At 38.5% G+C, this 25,052-nt stretch overlaps 1 protein-coding gene across 1 annotated transcript; it reads left to right on the top strand.

Moving 5' to 3' along the window:
• The first annotated feature begins 7,565 nt into the window (after positions 1-7,565).
• Positions 7,566-20,324, top strand: tbx5a (T-box transcription factor 5a). Its single transcript, XM_057322962.1, has 9 exons — positions 7,566-7,680; positions 8,421-8,585; positions 9,058-9,152; positions 10,489-10,608; positions 11,850-11,997; positions 14,027-14,179; positions 16,862-16,953; positions 17,968-18,200; positions 19,738-20,324. Exons 2-9 carry the CDS (start codon positions 8,442-8,444, stop codon positions 20,322-20,324), a joined length of 1,572 nt encoding a protein of 523 aa, XP_057178945.1. The 5' UTR covers positions 7,566-7,680; positions 8,421-8,441.
• Positions 20,325-25,052: the final 4,728 nt, after the last annotated feature.

The raw sequence follows: 25,052 nt of genomic DNA on the forward strand, positions 1-25,052 counted from the left end.
TGAATACAGCTGTCATCACAGAACCTGCAATACATCCACTAATGTATTGACTCAATCCCTTCATTCACTCATTTCAGTCAAGACGTCACTCATGATAAACAAAGAGGATAAGTGAACTTAACTTAAACGTAACGATCAGCTGATGGAAACTGAATCCACTGATGCCCTGCAGTCAGTCAAGAGAATAAAAGACATGAACACATGACATAGACATACATGTACATATACTCATGTTCTCCTCCAGCTGTGAGACAGTCACAGAGAAACACACTGACAGAATAACACTGAATATTCAGCACATTCTGTGCCAATGATGATATTTTAGCTCCATGAGGAGATGGCATGTGCACTTATGTAGTCCTTATCCAAGCATGAAACCAAAACTACAGTAACTAAACCCTTTCTAAAAACCTGAATCAGCCCACAAAAGTATTTTACAGTACTTGATGGTTTAAAACAATACATTGTGTAAATGATTAAAGTGAAAGTGACCTATTTGTCAGATATGGTGGTGACCCATACCCGAAATGTGACCTCTGCATTTAACCCATCCAGTGAGTCGTGAACACACGTACAGTCTTTCAAGATTAAAATTAAAATCTTTAATATGTTGATGGTTTCTTTAATTAATCAGATGACTGCAGAAATGTATTTCCTGTAGATATTTACTCTATAACAACGTTCCAGTGCAAACTGAAGCCTATAAATGGCCAGCAAATAAAGATGATAAACTCTTAATTAATTAGCCTATAAATTATACTGTAGATACAGAATAGGTTACACGTGCTTTTATATGATGACACCAGCAGGTGACGCCACTGAGAGTCTTCGGCCGGATTCACAAAACATTCTTTTTCGAATTTAAGAAAAAATCTTAGGAATGTTTTGTATTCCCGAAAGAAACTTTTTAAGACAGTTCTAACGGGTTTTTTTCTCAAAATTAATTTACCTAGCCTATGTCGTTTTATTCTAATGAAACAATGAAGATGATCTTAAGAAAATACTTGAGAACTTCTTAGTAAGGAACATTCTTACGAACTTCCTTTATTTTATGAACAATCTTATATTTTGTCTTGAGAACAGTTTCGTGAAAAAAAAGCATCACACAACATTAGGATGATCAAAATTATTTCACTGATCAACACTAATCTTTCGTGTGAAAAAAATCAGATTTTAAAACACCAGGGCTCAGCACTATATACAGTGAGGCATGACGAATAAAACCAATCAGATCTAAAAATAACAGACCTGTGAAGAACCCAAAAAAAGACAGACAGGGATTAAGACAAACCCCAGACTAAACTGAATGTTTGCGATGTCTTACCTGGCAGATGTTCAAATATTACAGAGCCATTGTTCTGTCTAAAGATTCACCGTTTATCAATAACGTTTATAAAATTATTTAAAGATTAGCTCAACTATCACAGTGCTTCTGAGAAACAGCCTTTAATTCAGAGATGATTTGAACACGTGTGTCCGTGAACAACAGGCTTTAAAATGATTTGAGGAAATATCCGTAAGAACCAATAGAGGGCAGAATATTACAACATACACACATATACACACACACATCTCTGATGTTTAGATTAGAGAGTGGGACTCGTGACCAGAAGGTTGCCGGTTGGATCCTCAGGGCCGGGGGGTAACGACTGAGGTGTCCTTGAGCAAGGCACCTGACCCCTACTTGCTCCAGTGATAGCTGCCCACTGCTCCGGGTGTACGTGTGGTCACCACTTGCTGTGCGTGTGTTCACTACTCTCTGGATGGGTTACATGCAGAGGTCACATTTCAGGTATGGGTCACCATATCTGACTAATAGGTCACTTCACTTCACATTATCCTTACACATTAATAATAATAATGATAATAACGATAAGTCATAGTAACGATAATAATATTAATAATGATAACAATAACAGTCATAGTAACGATAATAATAATGATGATATAATGATAATAACGATAACAATAACGGCCATAGTAACGATAATAATATTAATAATGATAACAATAACAGTCATAGTAACGATAATAATAATGATGATATAATGATAATAACGATAACAATAACGGCCATAGTAACGATAATAATATTAATAATGATAACAATAACAGTCATAGTAACGATAATAATAATAATGATAATAATATTAACAATGATGATATAATGATAATAACGATAACAATAACGGCCATAGTAACGATAATAATGATGATGATAATAATATTATTAATAATAATGATAATAATGATAACAATAACGATCATAGTAATGATGATGATGATGATGATGATAATATTAACAATGATAATATTAATAATGATGATAATAATGATAATAACGATAACAATAACGGTTATAGTAACGATAATAATAATAATAATGATGATAACGATAATAATAATAATAATGATAACGATAATAATAATAATGATAATAACGATAACAATAACGGTTATAGTAACGATAATAATAATAATAATGATGATAACGATAATAATAATAATGATAATAACGATAACAATAACGGTCATAGTAACAATAATAATAATAATAATGATGATAACGATAATAATAATAATAATGATGATGATAACTATAATAATAATAATTATAATAATGATAATAACGATAACAATAACAGTCATAGTAACGATAATAATAATGATGATAACAATAATAATAATAATAATGATAACGATAATAATAATAATATTAACAATGATAATAATGATAATAATAATGGCAATGCTTTATACATTGTGAGAACTGTATTCCTAAATTCACCAATAGTTCATTAACAGTTTCAAGATAATCAAGGTAAATTCTGTGATGATATTTATCATTTTAACAGAAGTGTTTTGTCTATTAGTTACATGCAGATAAAACATCACTGAATCATACGGATGTTTTGAAAGAATTCATTTCTTCCCCACAGGTTGACTTTAGAGAACTTTTAAACATGAGACACTGAGAAAAGGAAGCGTGTTGTTTTAATCACTGAACTTGAGTCTTTTTTTAAGACTGTAAGAGCAAACAGAGTTTTTAATGACTATGACCTCTGAACACATGTACGTGGGGTGGGGGTGGTTCTGGGACCACGGGTTGGAGGTTGTTGTGGATGTGAATGGAAAAAAAGCCGAGGGGACCAGGAAAGCGGAATGTGTCCAGTGTGTGATGTGATTGTTAGCAGAAATGTGTCAGCTCCAGCCCAGCACCCAGAGTCCCGGCGGCCTGGAGAGTTGTGAGGAGGTGAGAGGTGTTGGGGGACGACGCTGTTCAGCTCTTTTCTGAAGAGACGAGATATCTTATCGCTCTATAGAGAAAGCAGCATCCAGTCAGAGGAGGTGGGCTGAGCCGGCATGCTGACATGTGTGGCCATGTCAAATTCAAAGACGTTGAAAGTTGAAAGCAAAAAACCAACACAACGTTTTCTTTACATGAACAACCGTGTACTGTTACTCTTTAAACTGCAGAACAACAAACATGTTCCTGACTCACTCAAAAGAAAGTCAAGAAAAATTTGTGTAACAGCAGAAACCAAATCATCTCTGTGGCAACAACAAAAGGCACTTGAACTATTACTCTATTATTCTGTTATTTGTAATGCTATAGTGTATCACCTGTGTTTGCATTACAGCCTCCAGAACATGTGAAATAATCTTCTGTGTGTGAGAGAAAACAATCTCTCTGCAAGTCTCTATAAAGTCACTTAAAAGAATGAAAGATGTGCCTGAAGAACACTTCTGTTGATCTGACACATGTAACTGCAGTAGATGTACAGTTTAAATCAGTCACAAGATGCTGTGTGTGTGTGTGTGTGTGTGTGTGTGTGTGTGTGTGTGTGTGTGTGTGTGTGTGTGTGTGTGTGTGTGTGTGTGTGTGTGTGTGTGTGTGTGTGTGTGTGTGCGTGCGTGCGTGCGTGCGTGCGTGCGTGCGTGCGTGCGTGCGTGCGTGCGTGTGTGACAAAATGTCCCCACAAAGATGTCAATAGCCAAAATCCTTGTCCTTGTGGGGACATTTTTTGGTCTCCATGAGGAAACGAGCTTATAAATCATACAGAATGAACTTTTGTGAAAATGTAAAAGAGCAGACAGTTGTGTGTGATTGTTAGGGTTAGGGGGAGGGAATATGAGATACAGTTTGTACAGTATAAAAACCATTGTGTCTATGGAATGTCCCCATAAAACATGGAAACCCAACATGTGTGTGCGTGCGTGCGTGCGTGCGTGCGTGCGTGTGTGTGTGTGTGTTCATGTTTGTATATCCCGGTGGGGACCTAAACCTGAATACACACCAACATGGGGACTCGTGTCACTGTGGGGACCAAAATTGAGGTCCCCAGGGGCAAAAAAGCTAATAAATTGTACAGAACAATATTTTTTACAAATCTAAAAATGCAAAAAGTGTTCTATGATCTTTAGGTTTAGGGATAGGGTTAGGGATAGGGGATAGAATATACAGTAAAAACATTACGCCTATGGACTGTCCCCACGGGGATAGTCAACCAAAGCCTGTGTGTGTGTGTGTGTGCGTGCGTGCGTGCGTGCGTGCGTGTGCGTGTGTGTGTGCGTGCTAACATATTCAAGTTTACATGCGTGTGTTTTCTGAGTTTCTGCACTCACACACATTTACTGTGATTTTATCCCTTCTCTATCTCTTCTTCTTTCTCTTGTAGTATTTCACTCTTTTTTAAATATGTATATATCTGAGCTAAATGAAGTCATGTGTATTGAAGACTAAAATGGGTTGTATCTGAAGTGTGGAAATTCTCACTCGTGTTAAAAAATGAACCACAGGGTTTTTCTATCGTCACAAACAGAAAACATTTGATCAAATTTAACAAAAGTATCACAGGGAAACTAAAGTTATCAGCTGCTCATGGACTGCTGACCGACTTTAAATCCGCACTGACTAGTTTTGCTTCATTCACATATAAACTCTGTGTTTTCGGTTAAGATTCTACAATAGTAATATTACATTTATGATTATAAAGCATATGATTAAATACATGCAAATGATTTCAACAAAAGATGTTTTGCCCCGACTGCTGCGTATTATAGCGCGCCATTATATACGTATACACAAGGCTACTATTTAATTGATTAGGCCTAAATAATTTTTACAAGTTTTAGTTTTAATTCAAGAAAATATTGTGTAAAACATATGACTCGTTATTCTCGACCACCCCACCCCCCTCCTCTTAGCACAGGTGTGTCACATAACAGCACATTTTATTTCGTGATATGAATGAAGCTCTGCGCGCGCACAAATGTTAAACTAACTGAAGAATCACGAGAAAATATGTCATCAATAAAACTATATGTCGAATAGGGTACATTACTCTTAATAATAAAGATTGCATAATCTTTAAAAATAATACAAAATACGTGTATCCTTATTAATAAATTACCACAGATTCAACAACATCAAAAAAGTTCACACTTATAACAGTAAGAACATACATTTGAAATATATCTAATAAACTTTTCTTAACCTTTATATACTACGGTTTTTAAGTTGTTTTAACTTTAAGACTCTTTAAAACTTTTCGGGCCATTTAAATAACAGTGTAGAGCGTTACCAAGTCCTCGAAAAGAGATGGACTTTTATTTATTCAGACGACAAAAAAAATCATAGGAAGAAAATAATGTGACGATAGAAGTGCATTAGGTGGAAAACATCGAGTAAAATTGACTCAGATTTAAGATTCAGACTCACTTGCATTATTGACACATAAGCGAGTAAGTTTATATTCACATTATTATTATTATTGTAGTTTTAAGCGAGTTTATTGTACAATTATAATATTGCAATTAAGCAAGCTTGTTTTGTAAAATGGTCTTTTAAGCAATATTCAGTTTATACCTCTACTAAAAAAAACGAGCTTGCGACGTGCAAGGAATGTTAAAAACTTTATTTCTTGCACATAAATACACATATATCTCTGAAACACTTAAATCCACATCATGGCATAATTTTGGTGATATAATTTTAACCACTAATGCAGATTAATAATATGGTTCTAGTTTGTTATTATTGCATGTTGTGTAAAGCCTTGCTGCATGTTTTGGGGGAAATGCTTCAAGCTTTTGCAAAGTACGAAACGGTTTTTGCGACAGTCTTGTGGTGCAGATTTATTCATCATACCGAGAGGCTTTGTGTGTGTAAAGAAATCGGATTCTTACTCTTCTTTGTGAATAAAATCATGCTATTAGCCTATGTGATGTGATCATGGATTGCAGTTGTTTTACCGGTGGCTTCTCATCACCACAAATCAATGTTGTGCTAAATTATTTATTTAATTTACAAATAGCAACTGACGTTTATTACAGGAGCATTGGTGCGTAATCCTTGAGAATGGCGATACGGAAGGACTCTGATAACCCGCTGCTGTCTCTTCTATATTTAGATCCTGAGTTCAGCAAACTTACTCATGTTAGGGTGTCCATTAACATCTGACTGGATTACTGTCCTCAAGAGGGATTTGATCTCTATGAATATTTCAAATCTACATTGAGAATTTGTGGCGGTAAATAACACGACTAAAGTTCAGACACGCACACAAACGACATTATTTAAATGTGCCGCTTTAATAGATTACGGTTTCACTCATAACCTTTAACACAATTTATATCTGAAAAAACGAGCATCACTTCAGTTACGCGACATTATTCGTTTGCGGGAGAGTTTCAGGCCCAGATATGAAAAACAACAGCAGTTCAGATAATTGCTGTCTAATTCATTTGTTTGTTTAAACCTGTAATAACTCCACTTTATATTCATCAATATTTGCATTAAGATGAAATTCAAATGACATATTTCACCACAGTCACAACAATCTCACACGTGTGTCTTCGCATTACTAAATCACAACACAAGACAAACATGAGATGCGAGTCACAATAAAAACACTCTTCATTTCTCAATTCTAGAAAATGAATTGACAAGAAAACGACACAAACGTGTTGTCTGTACAATAAGTGTGTGTTTCCCCGCTGTAAAAACAATATTCTTCATTGAAGAACAGGCCTATAGTGAAAACTTTATTTTCATTCACAAACACAAATAATCTGAGGATTGAGAGCACAAATCTGTTAGAATATATTTCCTGTATATTATTTAACACGAGGCGTATTTCTAAGTGAATTTGGATGCGTGTTTAAAATGTTTTGCGGAACTGAACGCACATCTTAATAAGGATGAGTGGCTGGGTGGTGCTGTGGGGGGGTGCAGCTATGCTGTGGGTGGACCGAAATTATCACGGCACCGCTTGTCCACAAACTACAGACGTGCTTCCGTTTTCTAGACTAACGTAGAGTTTGAGAGAGAGAGAGAGAGAGAGAGAGAGAGAGAGCAGGGAGGGATAGAGAAGAGAGACACCGGGAGGGTGGGGGTAATCGTGCCGTTTTCCTCGAGGAATTTTAGACTAGTAAAAGGAGAATAAAGGCTGCTGGACTCTGAATGTGAGCGTGACGTGACAATCTCGTGTTTCTTCGCTTCTGTGGATGAAGATTTCAGGATAAACTCATGGATTCGCACAGCTGCACTCCGCGAGCTACATGCTGGGAATATAATGCACATCGCCATTAAAGCCTCAATATTTGGATAAGATACGAGCTCTCGGACCAGTTCACACATTTTGCTGTCAAACTCGCTTTGTCGCATCAGAATTAAAGGTAATGTTGTTCTCATCAGTCTGATTCATGAAATCCGTGTTAACCCGCTGCTTTTAGGCCACGCGCGTTTGATTCACTATGCTGACACACAGATGATACTACACACGTGTAAAATACAGATATGTGTCTATACACACGTGTGTAAAATACAGATGAAAGCAGAGATGTGCGTTTTCACAGGAGATGAACAACTATAATATGTTATGTTGTAGCTCGCAACAGAGGAATATTATTCTGATCTCCATAAACTTTCCATAAAGACCCGAAATACAGTATAATAGAATAAGCAACAATATGAAATGAAATTGTGTTTTGTTTTTGTGACTAAATATGAATTTGTAATACACGCACACTGCTCTTGTGTTTTCATGATTGGGTCAAACAGACATTGTTCACTTAACTTACTCTTGGGTTTGTCCATGTTTTACACAACCATGGGACGAACCAAAGCAGTATTTTTTAGAATACATGCATGTGTACATATTAATCTGTGCATTTGTAGTGTGTAAGAGAGAGAGAGCACGCCCGTGCGTTTAAAGAAAATTGCAAGTTATGTGAAAATATATTTTACCAAATAAAAACAAAAAATGTAGGCCTGTCTGGTACTACAGGCCCACATGAGCGCGTTATTTCTCATCACAAAACTATTCTGCACTTAAACAGAAAAAACATGGAAATAAATCAGAAATGTTCGTGTATGAATGTTGAAGAATTATGCTTTTTTTGTCTCACGGTTGAAGTATTTCTTGGGCTCTTCTGACATGGCGGACAGTGAAGACTCGTTTCGGCTCCAAAATTCTCCCACTGACACCGATCCAAAAGATCTACAAAACGACGGAAAATCAGAGAAACAGAATGCAGCCTCCAGCAAATCTCCGTCATCACAGACAACATACATTCAACAGGTAACAACCACTGTATAACTCGTGTGTGTGTGCGTGTGCGTGTGTTTATGTCCAGTTATCGTACATGAGACACTTAATTCTTCATTTACTGCCATTCTGAGACCCGCCAGACAAAACAACGACAATCCATGACTGATGTAAGAGGATATGCATAATTTAATATTAGCTTTAATATTCATAAAATACATGTGTTCATGTTCCTTGACTAATGCAAAGAAAAAAATCACAAACTAATTAGCGCAACAAATACATCGAAGGAATTTATATAGAAGCGAGTTTAGTTCCTGTTCAATTCGATGTATTTCCCCTCATTCCGACACATTTTATGCTAAAAGAGAACTTGTGCAGGTATTATCGCTGAGGATTGATCAAGTTTGTGATTATTTGTGCTTAAGTTACTTTCAGTGTGTGATGTTTAATGCTTTAAACAGATGTTTCGTTTCGTTCATTTTCCTGCGTGTGTTTTTGAAAGGGAATGGAGGGAATAAAAGTTTACCTGCACGAGCGAGAGTTGTGGGCAAAGTTTCATGAAGTTGGGACAGAAATGATCATAACTAAAGCAGGAAGGTAAGAAACAACACTTTTATTTTCACTACATCTACAACCTATATCTACGGGATGAATGCCACTTGTTCTTGTGTAACACACACACACACACACGCGCGCACACACACGCACACACACACACACACACACACACACACACACAGTGTGAAGGAATTTCAATGCTTTAAACATTCTTCGCATTTTCATTGATATTACATATTAAATTCTCCCTCTCTTACTAGAATTATTTAATGCAATGAATAATTTAAAAGTATCGTTTTGTAAATTTAGTCATTTTGTTCGTTTAACAAACTTTACACACACGATTGTAATTGTTGAGAAGATAAATATGCTGATATTGAACTTTTAATAAGCGTTTTGCACCAGAATTGTGCTTTTATTGTAATAAATTTGATTAAACAATTAATTTAGTTTTAAGCCATTTCTGATGGTTGTATTATCAATGGATAAATGCTTGTTTATTTGTCTTATTACTCGGTCGTTTTAGCTGTAGTTGCAGTGGACATATTTATCCACTTTTAATATTTAATTTATGTATTTTACAATGTGTTGAATGCTGTCATCTGACACCATTTGAACATTTTTACTGCCCTTCTTTTTAATCATACAGTCTAATAGTGTCGTGTTTTAACATGGTGCTGCTGTAGGTTTTTATTCTTCTCTGACTGCTAAAACGATTGTTAAAGGTTTTTCTTTAAAAAAATCTTGAAAAGCTTCATACGGCCTCTAACAGAAATCAGTGTGTTCTGGAGGAGCTGCGAGGAAGTAAAATCAGCGAAAACGCGTTTATTTCAGCTGCATGAATGTCTCAGTGACTCTGTTGCAGTTGTTGGATTTTATTATGTATAACTGTGACGTTTTGCCATCAAGCCTTCGAAAAACGCGCCGTTTAACCTATTATATTCTCGGCTGCTCATTGCGTTTTAATGTCGTTTCATTTTAATATAAATTTCAACGAGTTGCTTTTGTAGTTCAATACAGGCTTGCACGTGGCCCAGCTGTGTGTTAGAAAAACTATTCATATACAGGAGTTTTAGTCCATAACATCTATGTATTTTGCTATTCTTTATTAATGCTGTGCTTTAATGGTGGTATTATAATGTTTATAAAGAAAGATTACGTTAAGGCCAGTTATGTCTCATGAGTACAGTATCGATCATAACACACAGATGATGGAATTGTGTGACGCTGCAACATCGACGCAGAATAAATGTGCCGCTGGTTTTCTCTCGTGAAAATATTCATTCATGCCGTACACACAAACTTACATATAAACACACGTTTAACCTTTATACGCATTTTTGGTGCTGTAATTGTTTGCCACTTCTCTCTACAGGAGAATGTTCCCGAGCTTTAAAGTGAAGGTCACCGGGTTGAACCCGAAAACTAAATACATTCTGCTGATGGATGTCGTGCCAGCGGACGACCATCGCTATAAATTCGCCGATAACAAATGGTTCGTGAGACGACAAAAACTTCATTAATGGTCAAATTTATTAACACAGAAAGTCGTTTTAATTTCACTGATGGACTTTGGGTGAGTTTTGAAATTTGGACATCATTTAACTAAAACTTTGGAAGGTTTGACTTTCTTTGGCGTCTGATCCACAAGAGGAATATATCGCTCGTAAAGAAAACCCAAATCAAAACTGGTGTGTGTTTGTGTGCGTGTGTGTGTGTGCGTGCGTGCGTGCGTGCGTGCGTGAGTGTGTGTTTCTTAGTTTTGGTTGCATTACTAAATTAACTCACGCATTGCTCATATCTGAAGATTATGACTAGCATCAGAAACAGATTCCACGATGTTCTTTTAAACAGTCCAGTCCTTTAGTTCGTCACAGTGCAAGACACGGTTTAAGCTGTTTTAACACATTGTTTCTAAAAAGTCCTTTCTCGTGTAATAAGTAAATATATAACTCACCTATTCATATTTCATGTAGAGTTCTCAGCCAGCTGCACGGCATACAAAAGATATATTATATGTAGATGTATCAGATCCAGATGAACATTAAGAGTTAAAATGTAAACTCTTCAGTTCCAATGTGTTTTTACCTTCTTCTGGGGTCCTAATGAGAAACAATTTCAGGAACAGTCACTCTACAAAACACAGTGATTAATTATATAAACTTTGTTTTTAAGGTCAAATGTAAATTCATAGATAATAGACCAATTTCAATAATACTTCTCACAGTTTGGTAGAAAACAGAACATGTTTCTCTTCCACTGTTCTGCAGCTAGACCGGCTAGACAATTTCAACATTTTACTTGCCAAAACAAAACAATTATTTTACTTATTATCAGGTAACCTTTTCCTAATGATTTACAGTGACTTACATTCTGTCCAAATAAATGATAAAAATCCAAAATAATTTATACAATTTTGTTATACAATTTTCCTATCCTTTTTTACCTTTTTAATCCTTTTTTATTTTTAACTCTTAATTTTCGGCCCTGGCAAATCTACAACATCCATCAGAAATGATGTGTGAAACATTTGAGATGCTGGTCACATATTCCTGATATTTTAAAAAGCTAACATGTTGAATTCTGAAGTGGATTATTTGGTTGTAGTCTTTATCAGAAGATTTATTGAGGGACAACACAGAAGTCAAGATCACAGATGATGTGAAACTAACGACAGTGTGTTTTTTTCTGTGATTGTGTCTACACAAAAGATAAAGGTGTGTTTCGTATCTTCAGGTCTGTAACGGGTAAAGCAGAACCAGCGATGCCGGGACGACTGTACGTCCACCCCGACTCTCCGGCCACCGGCGCTCACTGGATGAGACAACTGGTGTCTTTCCAGAAGCTGAAACTGACTAATAACCACCTCGATCCCTTCGGCCATGTGAGTGAAGAACATGTTCGTTCTTTTTCCTGAAAACACAAACAAATAGCATGAATCGCGTCAGATCATCACAGAACGCCATCAAAATCTTTGTCTAGATTGGATTTCTGTGAATTGCTGTGAATGAGCAGACGTCTGTGAGGTGTTGCTGACAAACAGCAGAACAGCGTAATAAGAAAACACCTCTAATGACATCAAAACCAACAGTAGAGAACCTCAGTGAACACACTTAATTCACATCATAAACTCTGTGTTTGTTAACACTCAGCGAGCACGGTAATGTTTCATTATAATAAAGTCTTGCCGGATAATACGCCTGCAGCGGGTCAATGTCAAAGATCTCGCTCGGTGTGTGAGGGACTAGCTCAAGTCTTGTTGAGATAAACACTTGAATAAAGCAGAGCCGCGCTCTCTGAGGCCACAGCAGATTCATCTCGTATTCCTATTTTGATGCTCGGCAAACGCTCTGTTAGTGTTTCGATGTGAAGTTGAAATTGATGGAGCTTCATTTCTCTGCCAAACCTCTGCTGGTAGAATGAAACTGGAGCCCAGCTGGAATGCGAGCCGTGTTGTAAATTTCTGGCCAGAATGCATTTTTGATTGGTTGCAGTGGTTCTTGGCGTGCCCCCCTTTTGTGCTGAAAGAGCACCCTGGGATTTATAAATGAAGCACAGCTTCTCCACCAAAATAACAATCCACTGCCTTGTTGTTCCAGGTGCTTGAAATAAATTCAGACTTATTTATAATTACTGGTCTCCGAACATGCAATGCTAGAAGCTATAATTAAACCAGACCGTCCTTCAGAATTCTAGAATCTACATTGGCCTGGAGTCACGAGATGAAGACGATGTCTGAGCAGAATTTGCCTCCGCTTCTCAAAGTGTGCACGTAGAGACAGTGAAAGCAAGCAAAGACTTTGGCTGCTTTGATCATTTTTCGTGTCATTACTCAATAGACACACGCACACACACATTCTGCGCTTCTTCCAGCCGTGTAGAGATATGCGAGTGAAAGCGGCAGAGTTTGGATAACTGCGTTCACACTGTTTATATTGAATGACAGTGTGAGATGAGTGATGGACAGAGGTATACAAAGGCTGTTCATCTGCAGCGTTTCACAATCTCTGTGATGTCAGGAACATGAAAGAGACGGCATTCGGTGATCTCTCACTATCATTAAACACTATCATAGCACGCCCGGGGAAAATGGAGCAACAGGCACCCACGAATACTGAACTCCTGCTGGGTGGTCCCAACACAAACCCACTGAAAAACACCCCTGTCTCCTCACAGAAATATTCACATCACATTTGATCTAACATCACAGAATTATTCAATCATACATATTAAAAATGTATTTGACCCCGAACCATTAATAATTAATAATGCGTATGTGTATAATATAAGCACTGTTAAAGCAGCGCGCAGGAAAAACTGGTGTGCTGCTTTCATGTCTCAGTGTTTTTGTTAAACCATGAACAGTTGAGAGGAGCTGAAGTCAAGTCACTGATCAAAGCAGAAACTCTGCTGCTGTTTGGAGACACATGTGAGACCAAAATGAGATTGTGTGGATGAACACACCTGGCAAGAGCAAAGTCCATTACAGCAGGTTTGACATGAAAAGCTGTGGGGGACAAAATGAGAAATTTAGTTTTTTTTATTTAGACTACTGCATACACAGAGAAAAGAACTAGCCAGTGTGAGAGGGACAGAACGAGTTTGGATTCATTAAAACTGTGCCCGTTTAAAGAGAAAAAAATAATACAAACACGGCATATGAGAGCAAACAGATAGATCATCACATAAAAACTCTTTATAAGTTATACATCACTGACAGCACTTTATTTATTTGTTCATATATTCTGTAGAATGAAATAATAGGTTAATTGGAAGTCATTTTAAAGAACTCATTTTAAATCTTGACTAACTTATACAAAAATATTGACATTTTAAAGCCATGTAAAATTCCTTTCATGTTTTTTACTTGCATAAAAGAAGGATTTTAGTTTACATGCTTATATTTCTTGCAGATTATTCTGAATTCAATGCATAAATATCAGCCGAGGATTCACATCGTGAAGGCGGATGAAAATAACGGGTTTGGGTCTAAAAACACGGCTTTCTGCACGCACGTGTTCCCAGAAACTGCGTTTATTGCCGTCACGTCTTACCAAAATCATAAGGTAAGTTTGATTATACTTCATATTAATGCTGATGTGATTATTTGAATAACATTAACATAAAAGTAAACTAAACTGAGTAATTGAGGTGAGTGACGGGACGATTAACGTATAAATTTAGGTTAATCTGCGCCAGTCCAAATATAAACACACAAGATCAATAAAAGATTTACTCGATGATATACGAACAATTATTTCACAAGGACATCTATCTGATGTAAAGTGTTATTTATGGTAACATTAAAAATGAGAAATTAATAACAGTCATAAAATAAACTAAGGACAGTAGCCTACATGTTATTTTTACAATTCTTGATAGAGAATGATTATTTTCAGTATTCTGTATGTCCGGGTAGAAAAGTTAAACACACAGTGAACATGCGTGACTCTGCCAGTGAAAACCAAACTGAAGTCATGTTTTATGATTTTTATGGTTTTCTACATAAAATCATCCTACAAAATGTAAAAAACCATTATGTGAAAATATAGTCATATCTTTAAATATTGACGGAGTACGTTCACGTCAAAGATTAAAATCATAGTGGATAAAATCAAACTTTGATGCTCATTATCTCCAGTCGGAATAACTTTAGTCATGGATTTCACAGACAGGGTCAAATTTGATGAGGTTTTTTGTCAAACTGTAAGTTATAAACTCAAAAGTTCAACACTAGAAAATGAAGACAAAAACTTTGATTACTATTATTAGTGTAATATTTAACTAATATAAAAAGTCATTTAATTTTTGGGCACATGACGACAATTATGACAAAACAGTGGAACGGAAAATAGCTCTTGAAAAAAATACTGACACTAATACTTACGCATAATTTTAGCCATAGGCCTACACCTAAACGGGCAAGAAAATAGGGTAAAATAAATACAGCCTGTGCGGCTACACATTTCACAACTTATCTTATTATTTTAAATAACATCTTACTATATTAAATATTATAACATTAATAGGTTTTATAGGGTTTTACTTCGTTTGCTGTTAGTTTGTGTGACTTGCCAAAGTTCTTGCATACCGTCAAACATTATAAAAGAAAATTACATACGCAAACATTAAAACCGAATAATAAAAATTGTACAACCATGAGACAAGACTATAAAGAACAGAACGATATGACGACTTTAGGATGGAGCGTTGTTCATCTCAGACTCTAAAGTCAAACGTCTTGTGATTCAGTCAGTCGTGTTCGGCTCTTCTGCATATTTGTTTGATAACAGATTTGACGGGAAAAGGCACACAAGTGAATAAACATGTAACAGAGTTTTAGGTTCAGTTTATTTGAAGGGTTTTGTGTTGTATCGTATCGACGATGAGAATTGAAGCGGAATCATTTACTTTCTCTTCACGGTTTCAATTTATGTCAACATTAGGTATTTTAAATTCTGTTTGTTTGATTTCTCGTTTTATAAACTAATGTAAGCAGACACGTTTTCTTAATCATTCTTTTTATTAGGTTAAATGCTGAAACACGTGCACATGAATTGAATTACAATTGCATGAGGAGAAACTGTTTGTGCTTTTTCGCCTGCAGCTAAAAGTAGGAATATAATCACGTGCACGTGTATTTACCGTTAAATTCAACAAAATATTTTTACCAACTTTAACTAACGTTAAAAAGCCACGACAGTTTGCCGTCATTTACTGTTTGAAGCTTAAATATAGTCATGATAAAACCGCATACTACGATATAAAATACACGTACGAGAGATAAACAACAATGAACTGTTACAAAAATAAGAAAAAGAGAATGCATACGAAGAAAGAAACATGTGACGTGTCTGTTTTTATGTTTTTGGCTCTTGTGTTTATTGATGCGCCGTAAAACAGTCAAGTTTCTTTATTAGCGATTGTGAGAGAGTTTACAAAAGACCGAATGCTGAAATCTGCCTGCAATCAATTACATTATTGGACAAGAACCACGAAAACCTGCTTGATAAAGAAAGTTAAATGAGAGCAGATGCATGTTGTGGGTGTAAATGATTGACTTCCATTCATTAACATAAAAACACACATCGCGGCTCCAGATACTGAAAGAGCGTCTCAAATATGACATTACTTTGTGAAATGATTTTTTTAAATGACTTCAAATTGACATTAACAAATGGAGTCAATTTGTGTTTATGACAGCTGGTAGATCAGGTTCACCACAACAGCCAAAATCTGCCAGACGGAGTTCAAGAATATAAACCTTTATAAGAGTCTACAAACACACTGCAGTTACATGTGTAAAGACATGATATGACTTAACGGGCATAAACCTTAGTTATTTATATTTGCCATTCAAACGAGTTTATGATGTAATTAAAACAAAAGAGAAAAGAGTGTGTCTATAGCCTAAATCCAAGACTGCAGGATTGTGTTAGCACTTACATTTGTGAACTGATGATGATGATGATGATGATGAAGAGCAGACCTTCGGCAGGATTATTGTGTTTTAAACCCATAACAGAGGTGTTATCTCTCCATCAGCTGCCGACCGTCTGTCAACATTCACACACAGCAGATCACATTTATATAACATTCATTGATAAAACCTCATCTCAAGTGATTTTATTCACTGTTACAGTGTTTTTCAAGACATATCCATATTCCAATGAAATCCATGAACACATCACTGCTAAAGCCAAATCTACTGCTGCAGTATTTTAAACGTGTCGGTGTGCGTTTCACAGATTACCCAGTTGAAGATTGAGAACAATCCGTTTGCTAAAGGCTTCCGTGGAAGTGACGACATGGAGCTACATCGCATGTCAAGAATGCAAAGGTAAATGTGAACCTGTGAGGAAAAATCTTAACAGCTGATGTTAGTATCTTCAAGATAACGGTGCTGTAAATGTGATCACATGACTGACAGGAGCCAGGGTCAGCCGGAGGGGTCAGCGCTCAGATTAGCTCTCCGACTATCACTAAACACAGATAGAAAACAGAAGAAAGAACTGCTGTGACCCTATACCATCAGACACGTTCTTATTTTCTCCAGATGACTGCCGCATAATGTGTGGAAAAACACATTTTCAAAGCAGAAAATCTGGTTTTAGGGCTCACGGCCGCCAGCGCAGGCGTCGTCCACTCTGAAATGACAGAACTCGTGATAGATGAGGAAAAATGGCAAGGCATTTTCCATGCCGTCGCTCGACTCCGTCTGTTGTTACTTTTAAATGAGCAGAGAAGGAATTGACTAATGTCTCTCTCGTAAGAGCCTCTCGGGATCAACGTTCAATTGACTTTCCAGATATAATGACCTGAAGACTTTTTAAGCCTGTGTGATATTTTGGAAGCTCTTTTCTTCATTTCTTCATTCAGCAGACTGTACTCGCAGTTATTCACTTAGCAGACATGTTTGTCTCAAGTAACTCAAGACACGGATCGTTAAAAGCTTTTGTAGAGATCTATTAGAATCGCTTCAGAAATGTACTGTCAATTAAAACACTCTTAAAAATAAAGACGCTTCACGATGCCATAGAAGATCCACAAAAGCTTTCTGGTTGACAAAAGGTTCTCGGGTTTAGATTTGAGGCTCTATTAAAGCTAAGGTAGGAAAGAAATGGTTCTTCTATGGCATTGTTGTGAGCACTTTTATTTTGAAGAGCATCTGTCTCTGTTGATGTGTGGAGATGAATGAGCTCTGGTTTGAGTTAGGTTTGGACTGAAGTATACTGAAGCGCCTCCATTGTTTAATGAGTTCATTCTAACCGAGAGCGGTTAGTTTCCAGATCTCTGAGTGAGAGACGGCATGCAAATGAATGTCAAGTAAATCCCTCTTTCTTCGTCTCTAAAGCACTAAGGAATATCCGGTGGTCCCTCGCAGTACTGTCCGTCAGCGGGTGGGCAGCAGTCAGAGTCCGTTCAGTGGAGATGTTCAGAGTCTTTCAGCCCCGAGCGCCATGAGTTCGCAGTACAGCTGTGAGAACGGCGTCACGAGTACATCTCAAGATCTGCTGCCGCAGTCCAGCTCTTATCCACTGCCTCACGAACACGGACAGGATTATCATCACTGCGCCAAGAGAAAAGGTCTGTGCCGTTACTATATTTACACACTTTTCTCCAAAGTGACTTATGGTGCATTCAAGTTTTTTATCAGTACACTATGTAGACAAAAGTATTGGGACGCCCCCTCTGTTAAAGCAACACTTTAGAACTTTAGCTCACGGGTTCCTCCATGTTGTTGATAGGCGTTACTAGTGTCTTAATGCGGTCGCTGTATAAGCTTCCCCGTGGGCAGCACAATACACGTGAATTTATTTACTAAGCTGATGGAACCGGCGAATGCAGAAACATTGTTTGGAAACCATATCGCACTCTTCCGCAGGGAGGGGATGGGCGGGGCTGTGTGTACTGACCCCAACACTGAACTTACAGAGAGTGCTTGTAGCCGCTATGAGACTGCTCAGGTAGAATTCGTCCGGTTAAGAGTTGTTCTACCACTGATATCATTTTAGAGACAATATTTTAAGGTGGAAAAACTACATATGGCACTTTTCCACTGCACAGTACGGCGCGGTCCAGCTCACTTTTGGGGGGTTTTCCACTGGGTACAGTACCTAGTACCTGAAACTTCTTTTTAGTACCACCTCGGTTGAGATTCCAAGCGTACTGTACCGATACCAAAATGTGACGTGTTTACACACAGATCACTGATTGGGCAGAGAGAATCATTACCAGCATCATTGGATTTGCAACACATGAATACGCATTTCAATACGTAATATTGACATTTCGTTATATGCTTCGTGACAGTAAAATAAAGATTGAGACCCTTAATGCAATGCTAAATGCTACATTAGCTTACCCTCGTGCACCGTCGAGCAAATCGTGATCATTGTCTGCTCTTTCCTGTAAGGTTTTCCAAACTCTCTGGTATTTTAGCAGTATTTTCTTTTGCTGCCATCCACCATCGATATGCTCCATTACTCCTGTTGTGCGTGTGTTTATGATGTATTCACAATGATGCTACGGCAGTAGAGGCGGCGCAACTATGACAATAAGTTTATAATCCCCACCCACTTTGAAGCACTACTAAACAGCTGTGGAAAAGCAAACTGAGCCGAAGTGAAGTGAGCTGTACCGAGCCTGACGGTACCATGCAGTGGAAAGGCGCCAATAGTGTTGCTTTAAAAACATGTTCATCTATTCCAGTCATTCTACACCACGTTGTTTCTTGTACAGGTATTTTGCTGTTGTTCAAGTCATTGATGGGTTTCTGTCTTTCGGATCTGAGCTGTATGTTCCTCCACACTAAACTGAATCAATCATTTCTTTTTCAATCTTGATTTGTGCGTTGTCATGTCGGAATAAAAAAGGCCTCCATCCAAACTGCTGCTACAAAATTACAAACACATAATTCTCTAGAATATCATCATAAGCCGTAGTATTAAGATTTGTGCTCACTGAAATGACTCAAGTACTCAAATGTGTTCATTAGAAGAGAGCGTCCCAATACACTGCTAAAGCTCCTCTCTACCGGTTGAGCTACAGGAAATGTGTTAATGATGACCATCTGTGTGTTGCCATTTCATTCATTTCTATATATCACTGTGTGTGTGTGCAGTTGAGGACGGCTGTCACGCAGGAGATCACTCGTACAAGAAAACCTACGTGGAAAGTTCATCCAGCGAGGACGACCACTACTATCGGCCGGTGAGTTACCCTCAGCCTCTGGGTCTCGCCGGCGCCCCCTACAGGACAGAGTCCGGTCCGCGGCAGGCCTGCATGTACGCCAGCGCTTCTCAAGCCGCCGAGCCACCGCCGAGCCTGGAAGACATCAGCTGTAACACTTGGGCGGGAGTGTCACCGTATGGCAGCTGCTCGGTGTCGGCCGTCCAGCAGATGGAGCGGCTGCCCTACCAGCACTTCTCGGCTCATTTTAACTCGGGGCCCCTCGTGTCCAGATTAAGCGGCGTGGCGGGTCACGCCTCTCCGCAGCTGGCCGATACTCACGCTATGTACCAGGGTCCCGTCCCCCATCAGCCTCTGGGGCGTCAGTGCAGCCCGAGCACCGGGATTCAGTCTCCGAGCGCCGGCCTGCAGGGAAACGAGTATCTGTACGCTCACGGCATCCCTCGCACCCTCTCGCCGCATCAGTATCACGCCGTCCACAGCGTCAGCATCATGCCCGACTGGAACGAGGGAAGCTAACTGGATCTGGATCACTGCAGCGACTGTCCTGTGTGTTTATATGTCTGAACACTCTCAGCTCTTCTCCAGAGCCTCTGTATGAGAACGACTGAGGCGAGAGAGACACACACACACACACGCTCAGCTCTTGTATGAAACTGTACATCAATGCACAGCGATGCCAACACTTACTGACTTCTAACAGATGGATGAGGTAAACAAGGGAAAGAACGAAAGACTGTGTTCAGATACTTTTCTCATCTGTGATTGATGATTAGTAGGTATGAGGTGATGACATTTTAGGATCTTCTGACTGATTGTTCTGCTTTCTATAAGCCAATGAAACTTTCACAAACCACAGGAGAGCTTATCTGGTGACTCTCATTCATGCACTTACTATTTTATGTTCAGGGAAACGCAACAAGTTTATTTTTGTACTCGATCTCTTTATGTCTCTGTATGACTAGTGGATTCATGACACTGAAATATCAGTCAAAGAAAATAAACGTAAACAGCAAATACACGACACGTTCATCCAGACTGCTGATGCAATAGTGTTACTCTATAAGCTAGTTCTCATAAACGCACCGTCACATCATCTAACACATCCACGCTCCTCAAGAGAGTCTGGTGCTGCGTCCCAATTTCGCATACTATCCGTCCTAAATAGTATTCGAAAGTAGAATTAGTATGTCCCTCGTAGTGTGTTGAAAAGAGTATTCCAAAGATTAACCGGATGATCTACTTCCGGTAGAAATTGGAAGTGCAGAATGATGCACGGCTGATATTACCCACAACTCACAGCGAGTAGGCGGAGTTTAAATGAATAAACATAGAGTTAACATTACATATGAAACAATGAATGAATAAATACTTCAATGGAAAGAAGAGCTGTATTTTGATGTGAGTGACAGTTAATGGCCACAATGTTGTCTAGGCAACAACGGCCACTTCTGATTCCTGTTAGTGTGTCCAAGTGCGTGCAGATCGTTTTGCTACACACTGTAATGTATATACGTTTCCATAACAAAAACAGAACATACTTTTAGTGCATAGTAGGTGAATTGGGAAGCAGCGTCTGTTTCAGAACACACACACGAAGAGTTTCATCTCTGGTCACATGAACACAATCTCTGTTAGTTCTCAGTTGACAGGGGTGTCATGTATAAGACGTTGTGTGGATTTCATCATTAAAACATGCTTTCAGACAGTCAAGAGTGTGCGTACAGTGTGTGCATATGTAAAGAGTTTATTTTTTATAAATCCCAATAGGTGTGTGTGCGTGTGTGTGTGTGTGCGTGTGCGTGTGCGTGTGCGTGTGTGCGTGCGTGCGTGCGTGCGTGTGGTTATTTACACGTTTATACATCAGGTCCCTGAACACAGACGCTAAACCTCTTAAAACATTTTTAACACTCACAGTAACCAGATTTCTCATGTTAATAGTATTTATTTTCCTTGTATTATAAAATATCTTCTCTTATTCTGCCCTATTTTGTCATTTTTTTTGTTTGACTTTTGCATTTTTGTCACTACAATTTTATTTTAGCTACATTTTAGGAAGGCAAGCTTTCCATTTTTAACTAAAAAGTAAATCAATCTGGTTTGAAATTCTTGATTTTTCTGTCAAAAACTATGACTCAAACTACTTGTGCATCATGAAATGTACATAGAAAACAGAATAAATGTAAAAGATCCTTCCTTGAATTGTGAGTTTATTTAAAGAAATGTTCCTGACCGTAATAAAGCCGAAGTCTGATGGAGATGAACTTTGACTCTTCAGATTTCACTCCACACGTCACCAGCTGAAGAGATGTCAAGAATGAACCTCATCAGAACGAAACAAACTTTATCTTAAAGGTCAACGTTAGTCTCTTTATATACGTGAGGAGTGAATTATGTTGAATGCAGTTCATGTAGCAGATCCAGATGATGATGATGATGATTTCTGTGGAGTGGCTGTAAATCATGTGAGAAAACAGAGATCATTCAGTCTGTGAACATGCTACAGGACACACACGCACGCACGCACACACGCACGCACACACACACACACACACACACACGCACGCACGCGCACGCACACACACACACACACACACACACACACACACACTTTAACTGCTGCTTACCAACACATCTATCACTCGAGTAAACCTGTGTGTTGACTTTACTTAACTAAAGGATACAGAGGTCAGTAAAAAATTTTTTAAGTTATTTAAGAGGAGGACAGAAATGGAAATGATATCAGATGACCGTCACGCAACAGACGCATTCATGCAGCGGGTTAAACAACATTCATTTCTCTGTTGAATCAGACGTGTAACATTCTGTGCAAATCTTGTGTTCTCCACAAGCATCATCTGAAATGATTCCCGTATGATTTACATTAAAATCCCTAAAACATGCATGAAGTCTGTAGCAATGCCGTGAAAACACATGTTTATTCAAGTGTTGTTCAGTTTGTTCTTTAACTAACACACAAATACACACACACGCACACGCACACACACACACACACACAAACTCTGTCTGTGTCTGAGTCTCAGGACAGGTCTTTGGGCAAATCCAGTGACCTTCCCAGCAGACACCTTTGATCTGACTGATGGGGCCTCTGGAGAACCTGCTCCTCCACATCCAGTCCAATCTCAGGACTTCATTAACCCTGCAGCCTCCTGCCTCGTCCCCGCTGCTTAAACACTGATTTATGAGCACGACGCCCCACGCATCTTCCCATCACACAAACATGCATGTGTGACTCAAGATGGATGATATCGTGACTTTCTGAAAAATGTTCCAAGAGCAGCTCTGTCTTTTCAAAGGCCTTCAGAGTTTAAGTGGAGAGGGCTACCATCATCAATATATCATGAGCTTTTCTACACTTTAATCATCCAAATGAAGAACATTTCAAATCAACAACAGTTTTTTAGAAAATGACTTAATGTTTTAAAACCAACAACAACAGATCAATATACAGTACTCTCTTATATGTAAATAAAGGTGCTTAAAGGTGCTTTTTCCTGCATGAGCTCAGTGGTTAGAGCATGGCACTAGCAACGCCAAGGTCATGGGTTCGATCCCAGTGACTGCACGTCCTCAGAAACAAATGTATTGTATCATGCAATGTAAGTCGCTTTGGATAAAAGCGTCTGCCAAATGCATAAAATGTAAATGTAAGAACCATTTTTCCACAAAGAGCCATTCAGCCAAAGGTTCTTTGAAGAACCATCTCTTTCTTCATTTTTTATCATCTGAAGAACGCCACGAAGAACCTTTTGAAACAGAAAGGTTCTTCAGATGTTAAAGGTTCTTTGTGGAACCAAATGGTTCTTCTACGGCATCAAAGAACCTTAAAAACACCTTTTTCTAACAGTGTATATCGATTCGGCTGATAAAGCAGGCCGAGATGATCACTTCCAAAACTGTGGCCGTTCAATAAATCTGACCGTATATCTCAAATGCTTCATTATTCTTCTCTAAGTCTACATGATATGATACTAGTGTATATTATATTAAATACAAGCATCGGATTGTTAAAGTATAGATGATTTGTATCTGAAGCGTGGTGTCTGTTATAGGCCAGTGGAGATCTATCGGGAAGTCATGATGAAGTAGAAATCCACGAAAACAAATGAGTGTCGCTGCCCCGAACGAGCAGAAGGAACAAAAAGAACAAGAGCATTCCAGAGGGGAGAAAAACGAGCGGAGGATTACTTCATTAACATCCACTGGTGACGGATGAGCAGTTCAAACAGAACCAATCTGAGAGACAAATCTATCGGCCACAGCTGTTCTGAGAACCGTAGCAGTCAACGGAGCCAACCAACCGGCTTATTTGATTCATTTCAACATCTCGGCTCACAGAGAGAAAGCCAAGGATCGGACGCGCGGGGACATCTGCAGTCTGGAGTCTTTCAGCGCCTGAAGAGAAACAAGCAGAGGATCAGAAACACACGAGGACCTCTGAAGGGCCGAACGGGTACAGTTTTCATGAATAATCTGAGATATGACTTCAGGAAGCTTCATCTCTACTTCTACATTCACAGATAACTGAAAGAGTCCATCCATCATGAATTCAATGGTGGATGATTCATTAGACAGACCGTGGCATGGTTAAAATCACAGGTCCACAGATAACCGAGGCTCAAATCATGGCATTGATGTAAAATGCACTCATATCAGATTGTAATGCATGTCAGAACGTCTCCATCAGTCCTTGTCACAGGAGGGCCGGCCGGTGGGGGCTTCACAGACTGCCAAATAACTTCCAGCTGTCTCATCATTAGGACTGATAAGACACATCTACAGTATTACTGAGGCGTCTGTGGGGAAAGGTACCAATCCCGCCGGACGTTCTGCAGCACTTCCCTCACCTGCATTCCTCCTCCAGATGGAAAGTCTGTCGTTCTCATTATTTGTTTACGGCATCGCTCTCGCTCTCGCTCACTCTTGCTGTCGTTCTATAAAGCGTTAGATTTCATTGATGCCTTACGGTGAGACTACAGTAACTATGACAGCCTTTGACAATACCCAGAGAGTGCCTCTTGAGCAATTCAATTTTCAATACCAAAACTATACTGTAACATCATACTGTCAATTTCACAACTCAAAACTTTCAAATCAGTTTTCAAGCTTACATTTCTGACCACAGACAGGGAAGTCAATGACATCATCCGTGACATCATCAGTGTCTATCGCACATGTATATGTAGATCACTACAGACCTGTCCGCCATATTGGAACAGTCAACAG

This window comes from Triplophysa rosa, linkage group LG2 (assembly GCF_024868665.1).
Source record: "Triplophysa rosa linkage group LG2, Trosa_1v2, whole genome shotgun sequence".
Taxonomy (NCBI): domain Eukaryota; kingdom Metazoa; phylum Chordata; class Actinopteri; order Cypriniformes; family Nemacheilidae; genus Triplophysa; species Triplophysa rosa.

Coding starts and splice junctions, on each gene's coding strand:
- tbx5a (XM_057322962.1), top strand. CDS start 8,442: ATGGCGGACAGTGAAGACTCGTTTCGGCTCCAAAATTCTCCCACTGAC. Junction 9,153..10,488: donor ATCATAACTAAAGCAGGAAG/GTAAGAAACAAC, acceptor TTCTCTCTACAG/GAGAATGTTCCCGAGCTTTA. Junction 16,954..17,967: donor CGCATGTCAAGAATGCAAAG/GTAAATGTGAAC, acceptor TCGTCTCTAAAG/CACTAAGGAATATCCGGTGG.